The 17,208-nt window shown below is 27.1% G+C and overlaps 1 protein-coding gene across 2 annotated transcripts in view; it reads right to left on the bottom strand.

Annotated features, from left to right (window-relative positions):
* Nucleotides 1-4,433: 4,433 nt before the first annotated feature.
* The window catches only part of LOC142329033 (inositol polyphosphate-4-phosphatase type I A), a 125,305-nt gene continuing 112,530 nt past the window's right edge, over nt 4,434-17,208 (bottom strand). For both annotated transcript variants that reach the window (XM_075373288.1, XM_075373289.1), the window contains 5 exons: nt 15,928-16,145; nt 11,224-11,507; nt 9,769-9,900; nt 7,292-7,427; nt 4,434-5,879 (listed from right to left, as the gene is read on the bottom strand). In XM_075373288.1, coding sequence (XP_075229403.1) covers nt 5,747-5,879; nt 7,292-7,427; nt 9,769-9,900; nt 11,224-11,507; nt 15,928-16,145 — 903 coding nt within the window. In that variant the 3' untranslated portion in view covers nt 4,434-5,746. The remainder of the gene's footprint in view (nt 5,880-7,291; nt 7,428-9,768; nt 9,901-11,223; nt 11,508-15,927; nt 16,146-17,208) is intronic.

Here is a 17,208-nt window from a genome sequence, read left to right as displayed (position 1 = left end):
AACTGGTAAAAAAGAATTAAATAAGTACATTTTTTAAGATTTGGCCCTTAAAAGTAATATTGTCTAATCTTATAAAATATTTTAACTAATTTTCAGTGATAATGAATACAACATTTAAAAAAATTTAAACATTGACACATTTATATGTGTAAATCAGAATTATTTAATATTAATATCCAAGAGAAATGCTCTATAAAAACTAAATACTTTGGTTTTAGTTTACAGAATTTTATATTAATACGAGACACATTTGATAATTTTTATGATTTGTAGAGTAATTAAAATTTCATTTTTCAAACAATTCTTCATTTAAATATACACATTTTTTCTCAAAGCTACAAGATTACAATTTACATAAAAATAATATTAATTATATAATCTCCTCAAAATAAAATGTAAGATGGGCATAGATTTACAGGGTGAATACTTACATAATTCATTAACATAAAAAACTTCAGAATGATTCCAACATTGTATAGTATAGATGCTAAAATGTACAGAAAGAAAAATTGACTAAAAATTCAACTAAAAAACCTTTCTTCAGAAATGTTATGTTTTAAAGCAAAGGAAATTTATGAGCAGATGTAGTAGTGAGAACAGATTAATAAAATATATAAAAAATTGTTCTTTTTAAAAACAATTCTTTTAATAACCATACTCTCTGTACCACTACATTTTTTAATTTTTATCTTTATTTTAATTTTAATTTATTTGTTTATATTGTATGTTCACATATGTAAAGATTTTTACATTTTATTTTTTTAACTTAATTTTAATTAATCGATCTTTAAAATTTTTAAAACAATTTTTTATATTTTACATCACGTTTTAATTATAACTAAACATCTTTTTAACTTTTGTATAAGCTTTAAAAGTACGATAAAGTAAATTAAAATTTAATTAAAAAATTTTTAATAAAATTTAATTAGTTTAAAAAATTTTAATATAAGATATAAATGAATAAGTGATATGATATTATATATTGCGAGTTTATGATGTTTTCTGAAGTATGTGTATATAAATATAATGCAGCTGATGATGGGAATTAAGTTTGTGGAAGTGCTTCTGCTTATGTAATGAAATAAGGTAAGTCATCCTATTTCAATTATTCTCTATGGTTGATCTATTAAATATAAATTAATATAAGAAATATATGATAATGATGATACAAAAAATACTGATGAACTGCGGTACATGCACAGAAGGAAATCATAGAAATACTGAACCAAAACTGTACAATCTGCTTATAATTTAGTAGAAAATGAGATTATTAATTACTGCAGATATTTTTTAAACTTGAGGATAAATAATTCCTGAACCGATTAGAAATTATATTTCATGCTCTCAAAATTTATTTTTATTTTTTTCCTCAAAATGAGTATATAAATTGTTTGCTTTACTCTGTCTATCCCCACCATTTCTTATGATTACAACATATATAAAGTACTTTGGCTACAAGTAACCCTATTCAAGATTTTCTTTCTCAGAGAATAACAATGTTCATTACAGCCACTCCTTTATGATGTCTTACATAGGAATGCATTTCAACAGGATTGGCAATGCTGATGTCTGACAGCATATTTGTTTCAATAACAAAGGCAACAGGAAACTATTCCTATTTCCTCACTTCCCTGTAAAGCTTGGCATGGAATGTTTGTAATTCTAGCAAATAGCTTTGTCTTTTTCAGGAGAAACTGGTATCTTATGTTAGGATGTTTATATATGGGAGTTATAGAAAGCTTAATATTACATCACCTAAAAGACAGAATTAAAAATAAATAATGAAGAAGATATTAGTACAAAGAGCAAAAAATAACTAACAGCTTATACCAGACTTAAAATTTTCAGAAAATAGTTTGATGCCAAACCAAACACTTTTTATGTTTGATGCACAATTATTTATTTCAAAGTGCTCAGAATTAGCTACTGTCTTATACTGGTTATAATTAGGAGGCTTTATCCAATAAACACCTCATTCCAGGATGGGCTATTTGTGTATTCACTGGATAGAAAATAAAGTCTCTACAATTAAAAGAATATTGCACAAAGATCATACATTTCAACATAAATTTAAAGAAGTTGAAATCTAAAGAAGCATTATTAAACAGTCTACATCTTTAACGTAGATTGAATGGATTTCTAATAAAAAATCCTATGGACAGGGAAAGGGGTATATTGTGATGCTCAACCCCAGAATTGTGTGGTACAAGGAACATTCTATATATATATATATATATATATTATTTATTTATTTAAATTCTATTAAATAAACCATCTAGAAAAGAATATTGAGATAAGACAGATCTTATCTCAATATTCTGTACTAGGTGGTTTATTTAATAAAATTTAAATATAATTTAACAATACAGAGAAATAATACAAATTTTAAAAATATTAATTTCAGTAAAATATATATGTAATTTTCAAATAATTCAAATAATTCATCAATATACTGACCACTATGCCAATCAACCTCAAAAAATAACAACCTAACCACCAAACACCGTATAGAAAAATCTAAAAAAGACTGAAGTTGTGTTGTTCAAGTTTTGTGGTTGTTAGGGTTTATGTTTCCTAAATTTTTAAGTTTTTATTTCTGTTTTGTTTTTTTATGTAATTGTGAACTGTGTTTGGTGGTAAGGTTGTTTATATATATATATACATACATACCATTCAGTCAGATCCTCAATGGAAGGTACAGAATTAATTAGGCTTCATATAACTAGAATATATCTTTGCCTCTGATACTCTTTTACAAGATGTACTTTTTATACAGAAAGATTTATAGGAAAAATGTTTAAATAAAATTTATTGGATCTTTGTTCTGTCACCTGTATCAAAATTAAACCCACCATAATTTTCAACACCAAATGAAAAAATTTAACATTAGTTAACACAACACAAATAAGCTATATAAATTTAATGTATATTTCTTTCTACAGTTTAGCAATATGTAGCCAATTGAACAGTTAGTTCAACAGCTGAGGTTCCCATGATTAAAACAGGGACTTAAAAAAAATTTAGTTTTCAGAACTTTTTTTGTCTTTCATTATATACATACAATATATAAACACTAATATTATTTCTAAAAAATGTAAACAGGATTTTAATGCTTACATTTTTCAGAAGGATAAAACGTTTCTACCATTTACACTATACTAACATACAGCTAAATAAGGCTTAAAATAATATGGTACACTTACATCTTTAAGTGGCCCTTACAGATTTATTGGTTTATTTTAAAGGAAGACTCAATTATTTCCCACTGTCAGCAATCAAATAGGATCTGATTATTACCTACAATATAAATGAATCATGATACGCAAATCAGGCTAAGTTGCAATCATCATTAAATATGGTGCTCAAGGATTTAAAAACTAACACAAAACAGTTAAAAGTCATATATAAAAATAAAAAATATAAAAATGGTGATTCCATTTTACAGAAATCAAATTATCTATAAGAACGTGGCATAATAGATTAAACAGACAAGCCATTTCATTGGCAGAAGCACATAAAATTATAGGGCACCTGTTAATACAACAACAAAAGAGGTTTAAAAAGAAAATATAAATTTTTCAAGGCACACCTTCCTTTGATATCTGGGACACTAATCGAAGACAGTTATGAATATCATTTTTTATTGGTCATCTATAAACAAAATATTAACATATTACATATAACAATTTGTTATGAACAAATAAGATATGATGTATTTGAGTTAAAATGTATTCAGATTCCATGTAGATAATTAAATGGTATGCATTCTGAAGTCATTATAAATAGCCAACTTTAAAGGCAACAAGAACTTCAAATCAAACAACATACAATATTTATATGAATACACAATGAATGAATACCACATCATACATAAAATTATTTAATGAAACTGAACTGAAAGAAGGAATGCAATCTTTTACAACACTTTCTTCACACTATTTTTGTATAGATGAATATCTACAATACTGCAAACTTTATTATATATACACTTCCTTTTAATTACTACTAACACAATGGCTTTTTTATATGGCATTATACACCCATGACATATTTAACTGCTTTCAAAATTTCAATAAATTGAAATGATTCAATGTAATTTAATTTATTTCTATTTAATTTAAAACTATTCCATAAATAATGCTGATTCAACTTTTCTTTTTATTTATGTGCTACTTATGAATAATAATACACTTAACTTGCATCTACTGTAATTATTAATTGTATATCAATTAACATTTTCATTAATTTAATTAAATTATTAAATCTTATAAACATATATTAAATAACAATAAATTAGCTTTTTTTTTTTAAAATTAAAAGATTTAACTACAGTAATTTCATGACCATAAGATATGATTTTATCTTCAGAAAACAATTAAAAAAAAAATAATCTGAATTTTATAAAACTAAGTTGAAATATATAATATAATTGCTACAGATGTAAACTAAAGTTAAAGAATAATTACCTTCAGTTTATGCCTGAATTGTCACTTTTTAGTAATAAATAATGTTAATTCATATTTTCCAGTCAACTGGAGTTGATGACTATTTATAACAAAATAATAACTATTCTATAAAGCTAAAATGATTCTACATTAATGTTTTGTTAAAATATCAGATTTTTAAATGTATAAAAAAATCTGGTTTTTTGTGGTATACAAAGAATCAGCTTGAAATGGGGAGAACAGAATCAAAATATTATAAAAATTATAGCAATAAAAATGCTATAATTGTTAAATGCTAAAATTGTTATATAATGACAGATATAACAATTTGCCAATAAAAATAATCTTTTGACAAGGAACTGGTTCATATACAGACATTCATTAAGTAATATCTATAAAGACACAATCTGAATGTGAACCTAAGAATTACATAGTTATATAACAGTATTAGTAAACCAAAATGATTTGACTGTAATCAGACGTTGATGACCAGTTCATTGATGACCATTACATTTTGCAGAGGGCTAAAGCAAAAACTTCAATGACATAAAGCAATGATTGATTTACAACATATGTTACTGAAGCAATGAAAGAAATAAACCTTAATTTTTAAGCAATAATTCTTAACAAGCAGTTAGAATATTTTTAAATGAGTACAATATTAGAAACATTAGATAATCTGACAATTAATTGTTTTTTAATTTTGTCATAAAATGTTTTTTAATTTTTTTAATTTCTAATATTGTAATGCAAACTTTTTGTCCAATGAATCCACTGGTCTTGAAAAAACTGTAATCAAACTTATATCATTAAGAAAATAATTTATAACATATAAAGTAAGCTAAGAAAAATAATAAAGTTATCAAACTCTAATCAAAATTTGAGATACAGAACAAATATTCTAAAATGGAATGTAAAAAAAAGTTAACAATAACAAATAAAAAAAGGAAAAATTTAAATATAACAACTTTCATCACATCATGCATTTATAGTCATTACTTTACTACAATATTTATCTCCCATTAAAGCTATTAAAATAATTATAATTCTATGAACATTTTACAATAAAATTATATACTTATTATAAAAAGAAAACTAGTTCCTTTAATACAATATAACAGTAATAGGGTTAAAATAGTTGTTAAAATTATACAACATTTATAAATAAATATATTTATATGAATATGTATGTATATGTATATGTATATGAATATGTAAATATTTACAAATAATACAAAAGGAAGTTTTAAGTTGAGCAGATTATTTACATACAGTACACACATTATATGACAATTGGCACACTATGTTTGTGCAGAACCATAAGTACCAGCTGGTGGTCTATATAATTTTGGCAGCGTTAATAATTGAAGACTATTAAATGCATATTTCCTTGCACCAGTATTCTTGTATGTATTTTCTCTTCTACATCCCTCACTGAAAAACAAACAAATAAAATAATAAAAATAGAGAAATCATGAAACAATAGCTACCTGAAAGTTCCCAAAATATAACTCTAAATACAATCAATCATACCTGAATCTTATTCACCACAGTCACCTTAAAGCAGCTCCTTGAGAGCTCAAACACCAATTCCAGCACTTCTGTCACAAATGGAATACACCCTTAAAGTATATTTTGGTGAGTGAATTCAGTCACCGCCTATGATTATGCTTAAATTTCCTTTATTGTGTCAAATTTTTGCTCTTTTAAAAGTTTTTTATTTTATTTTATAAAATCACTGCAAGTTGGGCAAATTTAAGATTTTTATTGCCAGCCCCATCAGAGTTATTTGAAGCCAAAATTTGAGTTTAAAAAAAAAATTAGTTATCAAAACTTCATAAAAATTTAGGTGAGAAGTATATTACCATTAATATTATTTATGGTAAAACTACTAACAAATACCTACATATAAAAAAATAATTCAAACTGTGTATGTCATCCTGCCTCTTGAAAAAAATTATCAAAAGTGAAATTTCACCATTTTTCATGTTCAAAATTATTGGTAATTTTCTCATAGAAAGAAGAGATGTAGGTAAATAAACCACTGGAGCAATCTTTTACCCTGAGAAAATATGAATAAATTATTTTTTGTTTCATGCTTCCAGGGACAATTGTTATTCTTATTGTTATTGTTTTAGTTATGATTTTTTCTGTAAATCTTTACAATCATAAAAATAGGTGTACATACCATAACAAAAATGGCCACCATAGTTAAACTGCTTAAATAAAAAAAAAAAAAAAATAGTTTCAAAGTCCTGAAACATGTAGGAAACAAGTGGGTAAGTTTCAATTTTTTTTTGAATTGGTCACCAGCTTATGTTTTTTTGGGACACTTCAAATGGATTGACCCAGGCACTAAATTGAATTCTCAATTTTCCTCCACACATCACTTGCTCCAGAACACTATGGTATGGTTCTTAATTATCTCTGCTAGTTTTTCCTTTTATTGCTCTGAGAAACTTAAAGCAATACTCCTGACATAAATTTTAAGTGGTCTTTATTACAATTAGCCACAAATAAATGACAATTATATTTTATACTAGCTTCAGATCCTTCAATTTCTAGGATGCAACTCAAAGAATTTTTTTCAATAATCCAATATAATATAAAAAAATTAAAAATCAAGACTTTTAAACCTTACACATTTAAAAAAATTCAGAAAAATGCAGACAGACAAAAATTATTCTGGTATTTTTATTAGAAAAGACTAGCCTGAAACATTTTTTCATTAAATTTAAAGTTCAGCTTATAAAAACTCTCAAGTTTCATAAAAATCATAAATTCTTAAACATAATAGATATGAATGTAATAAATTCCTCAAAATTCAAAAAATGTTTAAAACATACCTTCTCATACAATCAAGTGCTCTTTGAAATTCATGTTCTGCTAGGTCATATTCTGAACGGAGAATACTGCATTGTTCTAAAGTGACCGACATTCCCGTTCTATCTTTTGCACTTTTACAGCTTGTAAATCGTAGACCTTAAATAAAATGTTTTGTTTATATTGTATTGTTAAAGTATAGTTTATATTGAGTTATAATAATATTTAAATGAATCGTAAAAATATATAACACTTAAACTTCATAATCTGTAACCAATAAACTGATTAAACAAAAATAAAGAATTTTTTACCTAAATTTTATTTTACTTCCTAATAACAATACATCACTATTTTTGAAGCCAGAAAAGAACTTTTTACATCATGATGAAAAGATCAGTAAAACACTAATTTACCACAGTAATTCATTAATCAAAGGCCTATTTTACATATATTCATTTTTTTTTTGTTGAGATAATCAACAAAAGTTTGAAAAGTGTGCATAAATTCTATAATGAAGCTGAAGATACAAATGAAAGCACTGATATAAGTGCTATTGATATAATGAATATATAATGATATAATTGATGCTATTGATATAAGTGGTTTTAAATGAAGATTTTTTGAAATCTTATTTTCATTCCCTTTTTAACCAAATAATGCAACAATTACATTTGTAAAACAAATTTAAAAAATGACTTGATTACAAAAATATTTTATAATTTACTTACATAGAACTCCATAATATCTCTTTGTTCGATAAATTTTACAGGTACTCTACTACTTCTTCTCACACTATACCCTATACAGTACATGGTGTTCACATCTGGGACAAACTTGTTATTCTGGGAAACAGGACAACCAGGATGAGTACCTTGGGATACTACAATTTTTCGCTAATGACTATATGTAAACTGGGATAAGCAGGATATTCAGGAGTATCATGAAATAGCACAGGATATTTAAAACTGATACTCCAGGATATGTCCCACTGATATCTTAATTCCCCTTGAATAAAAGGAATATTTACGTAACATTCTACAAATTTCAGGAAAAATAGAAAGCTCCTAGCTGAGTATTTGTAATTCTTTTGAAAAACAACAAAAAATATAGGATAAATGTTAAATAATATGCTACAGTAACAGGGTGATTTGCAAAAGATCTGTAAACCTTTTTAATCAATAAATTTCATATTTTGGTTAAATGAGTTTGGGAAATTATGTATTAACAAAATGATAATAATTTAATCTTTGATGTTTTAATTTCCAGCTCTCCTCTACCAATTGCTTTATTGGCCAAACATTTTTTAGTAAATTAAATTCTTTTTTAAATTTATTTTTACTAACTTTACTAATACATCCTTTTTTTGATTCTTATGAATACTTATTTTTCTCGAACATTGCGTAGGTTTTGTACAAAAACAAAATTATAAAAAAATGAGAAATTTCTAATAAAATTACTCTATATTTATCATATCCTAGGAATTATAAACATCAAATCTCAAGAATATACAATAGGAAGTTCTATAGGTATATCTCTTAATCTCCCTGCCATGGATATAAGCAGAATGATTATTTTTATTATCATAGGCATGGTTTTACAATATCATGGGATTTGTCATGGAACATACTTTTCTTTTTCTGTTTAGCCTCTGAAACCACAGTAAGGTATTACTTCAGAGGATGAAATGTATGAATGTAAATGAAGTGTAGTGCCACGGATATAAGCAGAATGATTATTTTTATTATCATAGGCATGGTTTTACAATATCATGGGATTTGTCATGGAACATACTTTTCTTTTTCTGTTTAGCCTCTGAAACCACTGTAAGGTATTACTTCATAGGATGAAATGTATGAATGTAAATGAAGTGTAGTCTTGTAGAGTCTTACGTCGACCACTCCTGAGATGTGTAGTTAACTGAAACCCAACCACCAAAGAACACTGGTATCCATGATCTAATATTCAAATCCATATAAAAGTAACTGCCTTAACTAGGAACTGAACCTTAGAACTCTCAACTTCAAAATCAACTGATTTGCAATGACAAGTTCACCACCAGATCAACAAGGAACATATTAGGATATCCTACTAGGACATCTTCCAGCTACTTTAAGGACATATTCTTGAATTTTGGAGGAGAGGTAAAGTTATATTGCTAGGGAAACTCTTTTCCAAGAACATGTTCTGATTTGATAAGCTGGGTTCTGAGTCTTACCACAAATGTATTGAATTAATAGAATAATACAGATAATAGATTGATGTGAAAAAATGGATTTTAGATAGAAAAGCATAGGACACCTGTTTCTCATGAAACACTATGTTTATGAAGCTTGAAACCTGCTCATTCTAAAATACACATATATTCATTCATTGCATTTATTAATTTCAGTAAACATAGAAAAAAATCACCACAATACTCATCACAATTGTTATCACATCTCTAGTTCATGTCAATCAATACATTCTCATTTAATAAAATAAGAAAATAAAATCTATCTACCTTTCATTCTTCTGCAGATTCGTGAAGACAAATGTAAAATTTCAACATTTTTACTTTTATGAGTATTTACAACAACCTTTAACTGATCAATTAATTCTGACAAAGATGGTGTTTGTGGCGCACTTATCGGTCCTGAAAAGTTGAAATATAAAACAAAATAAGATAAACTAATCAATAAATTATATTTTTTTTATTATACAACTAAACTTGGATGAATGAAATGGAAATAGCAGTATATTGAAGAAAGCCGAAGAGATAAATGAAAGAGAAAGAAAATAAACAGGGCAGATGTATAAGTAGGAAATAGACTGAATGAATGTGTAAATAAAGTATAAAATTAAAGATTTAAAAAACTGACAATTCAAAAAATTATTAAAAATATGATGTTTACCCTTTTTTGCCAATAATAATTAAACTAATGGTAATAAATAATATTAACTGTAAAATAAGTTAACTTTACTGCAAACTGGTAAACAGTATATACTGCAGATACATGTATGATATCTTCTTTTTCCTGTTTAGCCTCTGGGAATTACCATTTAGGTATTACTTGAGAGGATGATGTGTATGAGTGTAAGTGAAGTATAGTCTTATACAGTCTCAGTTTGACCATTCCTGAGATGTGTGGTTAATTCAAATCCAACCACCAAAGAACATCAGTATCCACGATCCAGTATTCAAATCCATATAAAAGTAACTGCCTTTACTAGGACTTGGACACTGAAACTCTTGACTTCCAAATCAGCTGATTTGGGAAGATGTGTTCACCACTAGACCAACATGGTGGTAATATGTACGATACCTATTCAAAAAGTACCATACTTTTTTCTTAAAAAGTATTTTAATATAAGTGATAAAACTTTATATAATGCAGTAGTAGTACATAATGTGAGTAAATAACTTTTTGTAACCTCATACAGCAGCTTAGTTGTTGATCAGTAGCTATTATGTATACTTGTGTAACAGGGGATATCACATTTTTTTATTTTGTGCATAACAACAGAATGCATTGTAAAATGTACTTGCATTCAATTCTGCCAAAATCTTAGTGATATCCAAAGGCAAACGATTCTATAACCATGTTCAAAATGATCATTTCAAAATTTGATGGCTTTATCTAATTTTTTAAAATTAGCCAGTTCATAAATTTTAACCAAAATCAATGTTTGCTAGCATGCTGTGAAGTAAAAAATCCAAAACTTTTGAGCCAATTCAATATATATTTCATTAAAATTTTCTATAATATCAAAATTCTTTCTTATATATTTCCAAAGGAAATATATAAGAAAGTAAATATGTGGAAGTGATGATTAAAATTTGAAATGTTCAGTATTAATTTGAATTATAATGAATTTGTTATGTAAACAACACTTAAGTCTAAAAACAAAAATAATATCCTAAGAAAATATAAATTTTATTTCTACCCAATTTATAACTGATTAAAATAATTATTACCTCTTTTTTCAGTAGGAATATTAAGCTTGCGGAAGCGGTGAAAATACTGATTAACTCTATCAAAATTATCAACATTACTCCTTTCTTGAGGACGTGTGTCACAAAGACTTTCAGCTAAAGTTGCCATTTCATTAATACCAACATTAAAAAATACCGGAGTAACATGAAATGATAGAGCAGAAGGCGTTGATAATGGAAGTAAAGAATGAACAGCATCAGGTACTGGTAGTAAAACTGTTATGGCAGACCTTGAACCAACTACTCTTGGTATTATTTGAGTATTTCTAAATTATGAAAGAAAAAAAACTTAAAAACAGTCAAAACTTTTATTTTAGCAAAATAATTAATATAACATTTAGCAAGATTTCTTTTTTAAAATAGTTCCTTTGGGTAACAGGCTGACCTAAAATTATTTTTAAAGCAACAGAAATAAGTTCATGTTCACAAACATTTAATTTATTATAATCAAATAAAAATGATACAAACAGGAGTACTACTTACACAATAAATTTTATTTACAGAGATGTTCAATATGCCATTCTGTTTCCAGTTATGCCTGACCATGTTTCAACATACTTGAAAATACATACTGAAGCACCACAGGAGTAACTGCATTTACAAATTCAATAATACTATTTTTCAGTTCATCCAAGATATGAAACTTGTTCTTGTACAGAAATCCTTTCATCTCTCATCATAAATAAAAAAATGTATATGTAAGGTCTGGGGAAGTTGGTAACCAAATAGGCTCTGAAATGAGCCGAAGGTAAAACTTCACGCAAGAAATTTAATGAAACATTGTTGGTGTGTGTCATTGCTCCAGTTCCTTCTCATTTAAAAAAGGGCCTTCTTAATTTAGTTAGCTGATGAAAGGATAAATGATTCCATTTGATAATATTCTAAGCTTACTATATTTGGGAAAAAATGAATAATTATCTGCTTTTAAGATATAGCACACAAAACACAGGTTTTTTTTGTCATTTAACGCTCATTCCAAGATTTCATGAAGATTACTCGCAGACCACACCTGACTGTACTATTGTTGACAAGGCCTAATAAAACACATTTCATGTGAAAAAATGTTATATTGAGAAAGGAAAATCTCCAATCTGCTCCTTTTTCATTAATATAAAATCAAAAAACTACTGACAATATCTAACACATTTAAGAAAATCAATATTGTGTAACTGATGCACAGCAGTTATTTTGCATGTAATTTGGATATAATTTTTAATGTTTAGTGGGTGCTCAGTGCATTCTACACCTTGAGATTTATCTCTGTTGTGCCAATTTTCTGATAAAGAGTTTATTGGACTTTGAGCTGTACAATTAGAAATATCATCCAACTTTTTCTATGTTAGGATAGGCCTTCTTGCCTTGGATGTGTCTTTGACAGGTCCAGTTTCAAGGAATTTATCAATCAAGATTTGAACAGCATTGCGATGTGGGGCACTGAAGTCTGGAAATCTTTAATGGAACATTTCCTTTATGTAGTCTATGTTCTCATAAAAAAAAAAATTGCAACCATTGTCATAGTTAATAAAAAAAAAAAAAACACTGTCAACAATGCAATATGGAAATCAGCTGTTAATTTCACTGCTGACAATATCAAACACAAGTTAAATTGTATTTTATTGATTGAGATTCTGCTTTTGTTTAGGTGCACAGTTACATTTAGGACACCCAATATAAATCTTTTCAATCTTTATTTATTTCTTTACTTAAGCACTACTTCTTGACCTTATGCATAACATAATATACAATAATTCTAATAGCTTACTACTTACACATTGTTTCAATAACCAGAAACTGATGTATGTTTGCTAACTATACTATTGTACCACTATTTGGACAGAGTAAAAATATACTTCATGGACTATAGTGATAAAATTTTGAATATTTATTGTTATTCAATTTTTAGTTGATAAAAACAAAGATTAATATACAACACTGCAAAACAACTTATAAAACAACACTGCAAATCTATACTTCATCAAATTAACCAGGTGTTTAACATGTTAAACAAAAAATGCACAGATACAATTCAAATTTAATACATAATTTAACTGCACTCACTAAATACGTCCTTATATGATACAAAAAAAAAAAAAAAAATAAATGCCAGCAATAACTTCAGTTAGAACTACAGTGTAAATGAGCAGTACTAGTATCACTTAAAATGACTACAAAGAAATATTGTATTCTGTGTAATAACTATTCTGTTGTAATGAAACTACTTCAGTACAATATGGGGTGCAGTTAAAATTATATGCGATGTTATAACTATAAATTTATGTAAATGAATTTGAGTACTTATAATATCATTTTTTAACATAGTATCCTTGTGTTTCAATACACTTGTTCCATTCATGGACACAAGCTTTTTTATGCTTTCAAAAAAAAAGTCTCTGACAGAACAGTTCTTATTCTGAGGTGAACTGATAGCCTCTAAATGTTTCTTTAAGTGGACCGAGTAAGAGGAAATCTAAAGGGGTGAGAACAGTATTATATGGAAGCAAACTTCATTTTCTGGAGGGTTTCAACAATGCTAGCAATAATGTGGATGAACAATGTCATACACACAATACATTTTGGCATCTCGCTATAAAAACTACTAAATATAACTGTTGTGTCCCCTTCTAACTATGCTACAGTACTGAACCATTTGAGTCCCAAGAAACTGCACGTATAAATTTTCCTGCTGATATGGTGAGTTTCTGAACATTTTTTTGGTGGGTGTTTCTATTCTGTACTCTGCCATTTACTACCTGACTTATAATAGTTGATACATGTTTCATCACCAGTGATTGTTTGTAGAATACTGCGAGTTGTTTTAGTATTCAACTTTTATAAGCTTTATTAAAGCCAAGTTTATGATGGATTTCATGTGCAGAACTGTGACTAATTTATTATGATGTAAATAATCGATGATGTCACTACTGGTGGCAGTGGATGGTCATATCGATTCTTCTTCATATAAATAAAAACACTCATTAGTGAGACCACTTCTGAATTTTTCAATCCATTGTATAGACAGTCTGTTACTGCAAAACACTGTTCCCTTATTGTGATAAGAATTTGATTCATTTCAGCAAATGTTGCACCTTCTGCTCACAAAAGATGTTTCATTGACTGCTGCTTTTTTTTTTAATTGAAAATGGAAATCAGAAGAACCTGTTAATGTTAAGGCAGCCAAAACTGAACTACCTTAGTGTTTAACAACTGTGGCAGTAATTATACAACATTTTCACTTAATAAAAGATGAGCACATGATAATGCTATAAATATAACTGTTTCGACTAACTCTGGTAATAAGTGGACTGAGTAAGCTTATACTTTTGTATTCTACAACAATGATACACTCTGTAGTATTTCTTATTACATAAACAAACACACTGGATAGCTTTTAAGAAAAATAGTACTGTCTTATTAATTTTTTTCACTAAATGTCATGGCAAATAAAAATGATAAAAATTCATTTAACAAAATATCAAATATAATTATAAACTTTTGAGTAAAAATACCTGAAAAAAAATTATAATACTGTTTACTAACTAAAACGAGTTTATTAGGAAGAAAAATGAACAAGGAAAATTTGTATTTCAACAAACTCTAATAGAAAAGAAGAAATGAAACAACAAGGTAAAACCATCAATAGACACTTAGATAATGTGATCTATTTAGTGCAAATTATAAGGCCCTTAAAATTTATAATTATCAGTTAATGAAATTTGAATGATAAATTATTACTATCCAAGTGAAACTTATAAAATTTTTATATATCTTTTTTTATAACTAAAATATTATGAATGCTGATTTTTAACATTACAAATGAATGATAGCTTTTAATTGCAACAGCCAGGTAAGAAGGAAAGAAATACAACAACAAATATCAGTTATATTTTATGAATATATTGTATTTGTGAATATATTCATATTTGTATTTGTGAATTATGTACCACTTCTTAGTGTTTTATGTAATATTCAGATGCATGCAAAGTGTATGAAATTGGCATTTGCTGGATAAACATGTTGCAGCATTTTTACCTTCTATTATTTTGTCATGTGCTAACTTATTACTTATATAAATTCAAAAAAATAAATTACTACCTTCCACAGAGATGTACAGAGCTAGGTATTAGTTTACAAAAGAAATCTAAGAATCCATATCTTTGTTTACCAAACATGCATATCAACCAATCAAAGTTTGACAACCAATTTGCTCATATTTTTAAAAATTTTGTTTACATACACTGTTTTATGTAACAGCCAACAATATTTTTCTGCATTAGTGTTACTTAATTTGTGATTAGTATGTAGAGTTGGTGGTAGAATATGCTATATGGATGTAAAGTAGAATTCTATTTCTAAAAAAAAATCAATTTTATAACCTAAAATATTACTAAATTATAAACTTGTTTCATTTAAATTCATAGAATAAATACGAAAGCAGTGCTTCATTAAATAAATAAATGATTTATTTAAGTTAGGTTTCTGATTTTTTTTTAATTATTAAAAAACAGGTGTTGTTTATTGAAAAGCTGTTTTTTTTATTACTTTAGATCAGTATAACAACTTTTAAGGAAAGATATGGTAAAAAAACCCAATTTCTTTCTGTTGTTAATTAATCTTCCGAATTATTAATTATGTTTGAACAATAAACATAAGAATTTAGAGAAAAATACACTGTTAGCAGAAGCTTACCTAGTGTCAGGAGGGCATCTTGTAATAGTAAATGTTACAGTGCGTAAATCTTCAACTGCAATAGCCATATCACCCCACATATCAATTTCATCGCCATAATAACTAAGGAGCGCTTCAAATGAGACAAGTGGACCAATAGAGCTAAGAATAAGTAAGAAAGTAGGATCTGGCTTTTGACACCAAAGTTTTGCCATCAATCCAGTTACTAGAGATGTAAGCTGTTACAAATCATAAGATAAAATATTAAAGACAAATATACAAAATTAACAAAGTATTACAAAATTGTAAAGAGAAAATTCTAAAAACTGTAAAAAAAACCAACATCAGTACATGTTTCAATTATTAAACAATCATCATCAGCAAAGTAGAAGAGAATCAGTTAAAGTAAATATAATACAAGAAAACAAAATTAATTAAAGCAAAAAAATACTTTCTATTTGAATTTATATGAAAAACAAAATGAAATATTTTTTATTAATATAATAAGATGTTGATCTCTATGGGGAGTGGTAGCATTTCTCCCTTTTATCTCATCTGGAGGTTTGGAGTTTGAGTTCCAGTCCGGCATGGTATTTTACACCCACTACAAAAATTTAATATCATCCCTCATCGGGAATTCTAATGGGTCTGATGTTACTATTATATGATTAACAAAATAATGAATATTATTATTATTTAAAACAACAGAAGGCAAAAATGCTAATACACATTATAAATTATGTAATTATAGCAAAATGAAATTTCTAAGCTGAACAATAAGTAAAACAAGAAGAAACTATGATGAAAGTAATTCACTGAATAAAAACACTGTTTACACTTAATGAATTCCTGAGATATATATGAAATATACATATTATCTAGTCATTACATGAGTTTTGAATTGCAGAGTGTATCATGAAACATGAAGTCATGCAATACCGATAACCCATTACCATCACATATATTCCCATGATTACAGACTCCATTAGATAAACTAGTGCACTAGTAAATGTGCTTCATAGGGTGGCAATTCAATATTTTGTTGGTTTGCCTTCAACTGACGATCCCACTTGCTGATAGAGCAGATTCTTGTGTAAAATTTTCAATATACTTTATGTAAGCTTCAGAATGTAACAATCTCTGCAGGCAAGGTGGTACAAGCAAGTACAATAACAGCTTGTCGAGACAACATTCATTCTGAGAGTACTGTGATGGATTACTTCTAGACTGATTCATTAAATCAGATGTCATGGCTGCATTTAAAAATGTATATCTCCTTCACATGCTGAGGAAGTCTGTGTA

This window comes from Lycorma delicatula, chromosome 8, assembly GCF_047948215.1.
Source record: "Lycorma delicatula isolate Av1 chromosome 8, ASM4794821v1, whole genome shotgun sequence".
NCBI lineage: Eukaryota > Metazoa > Arthropoda > Insecta > Hemiptera > Fulgoridae > Lycorma > Lycorma delicatula.
The sequence above is the reverse complement of the archived record's forward strand: the minus strand, read 5'-3'. Positions and strand labels throughout refer to the sequence as shown.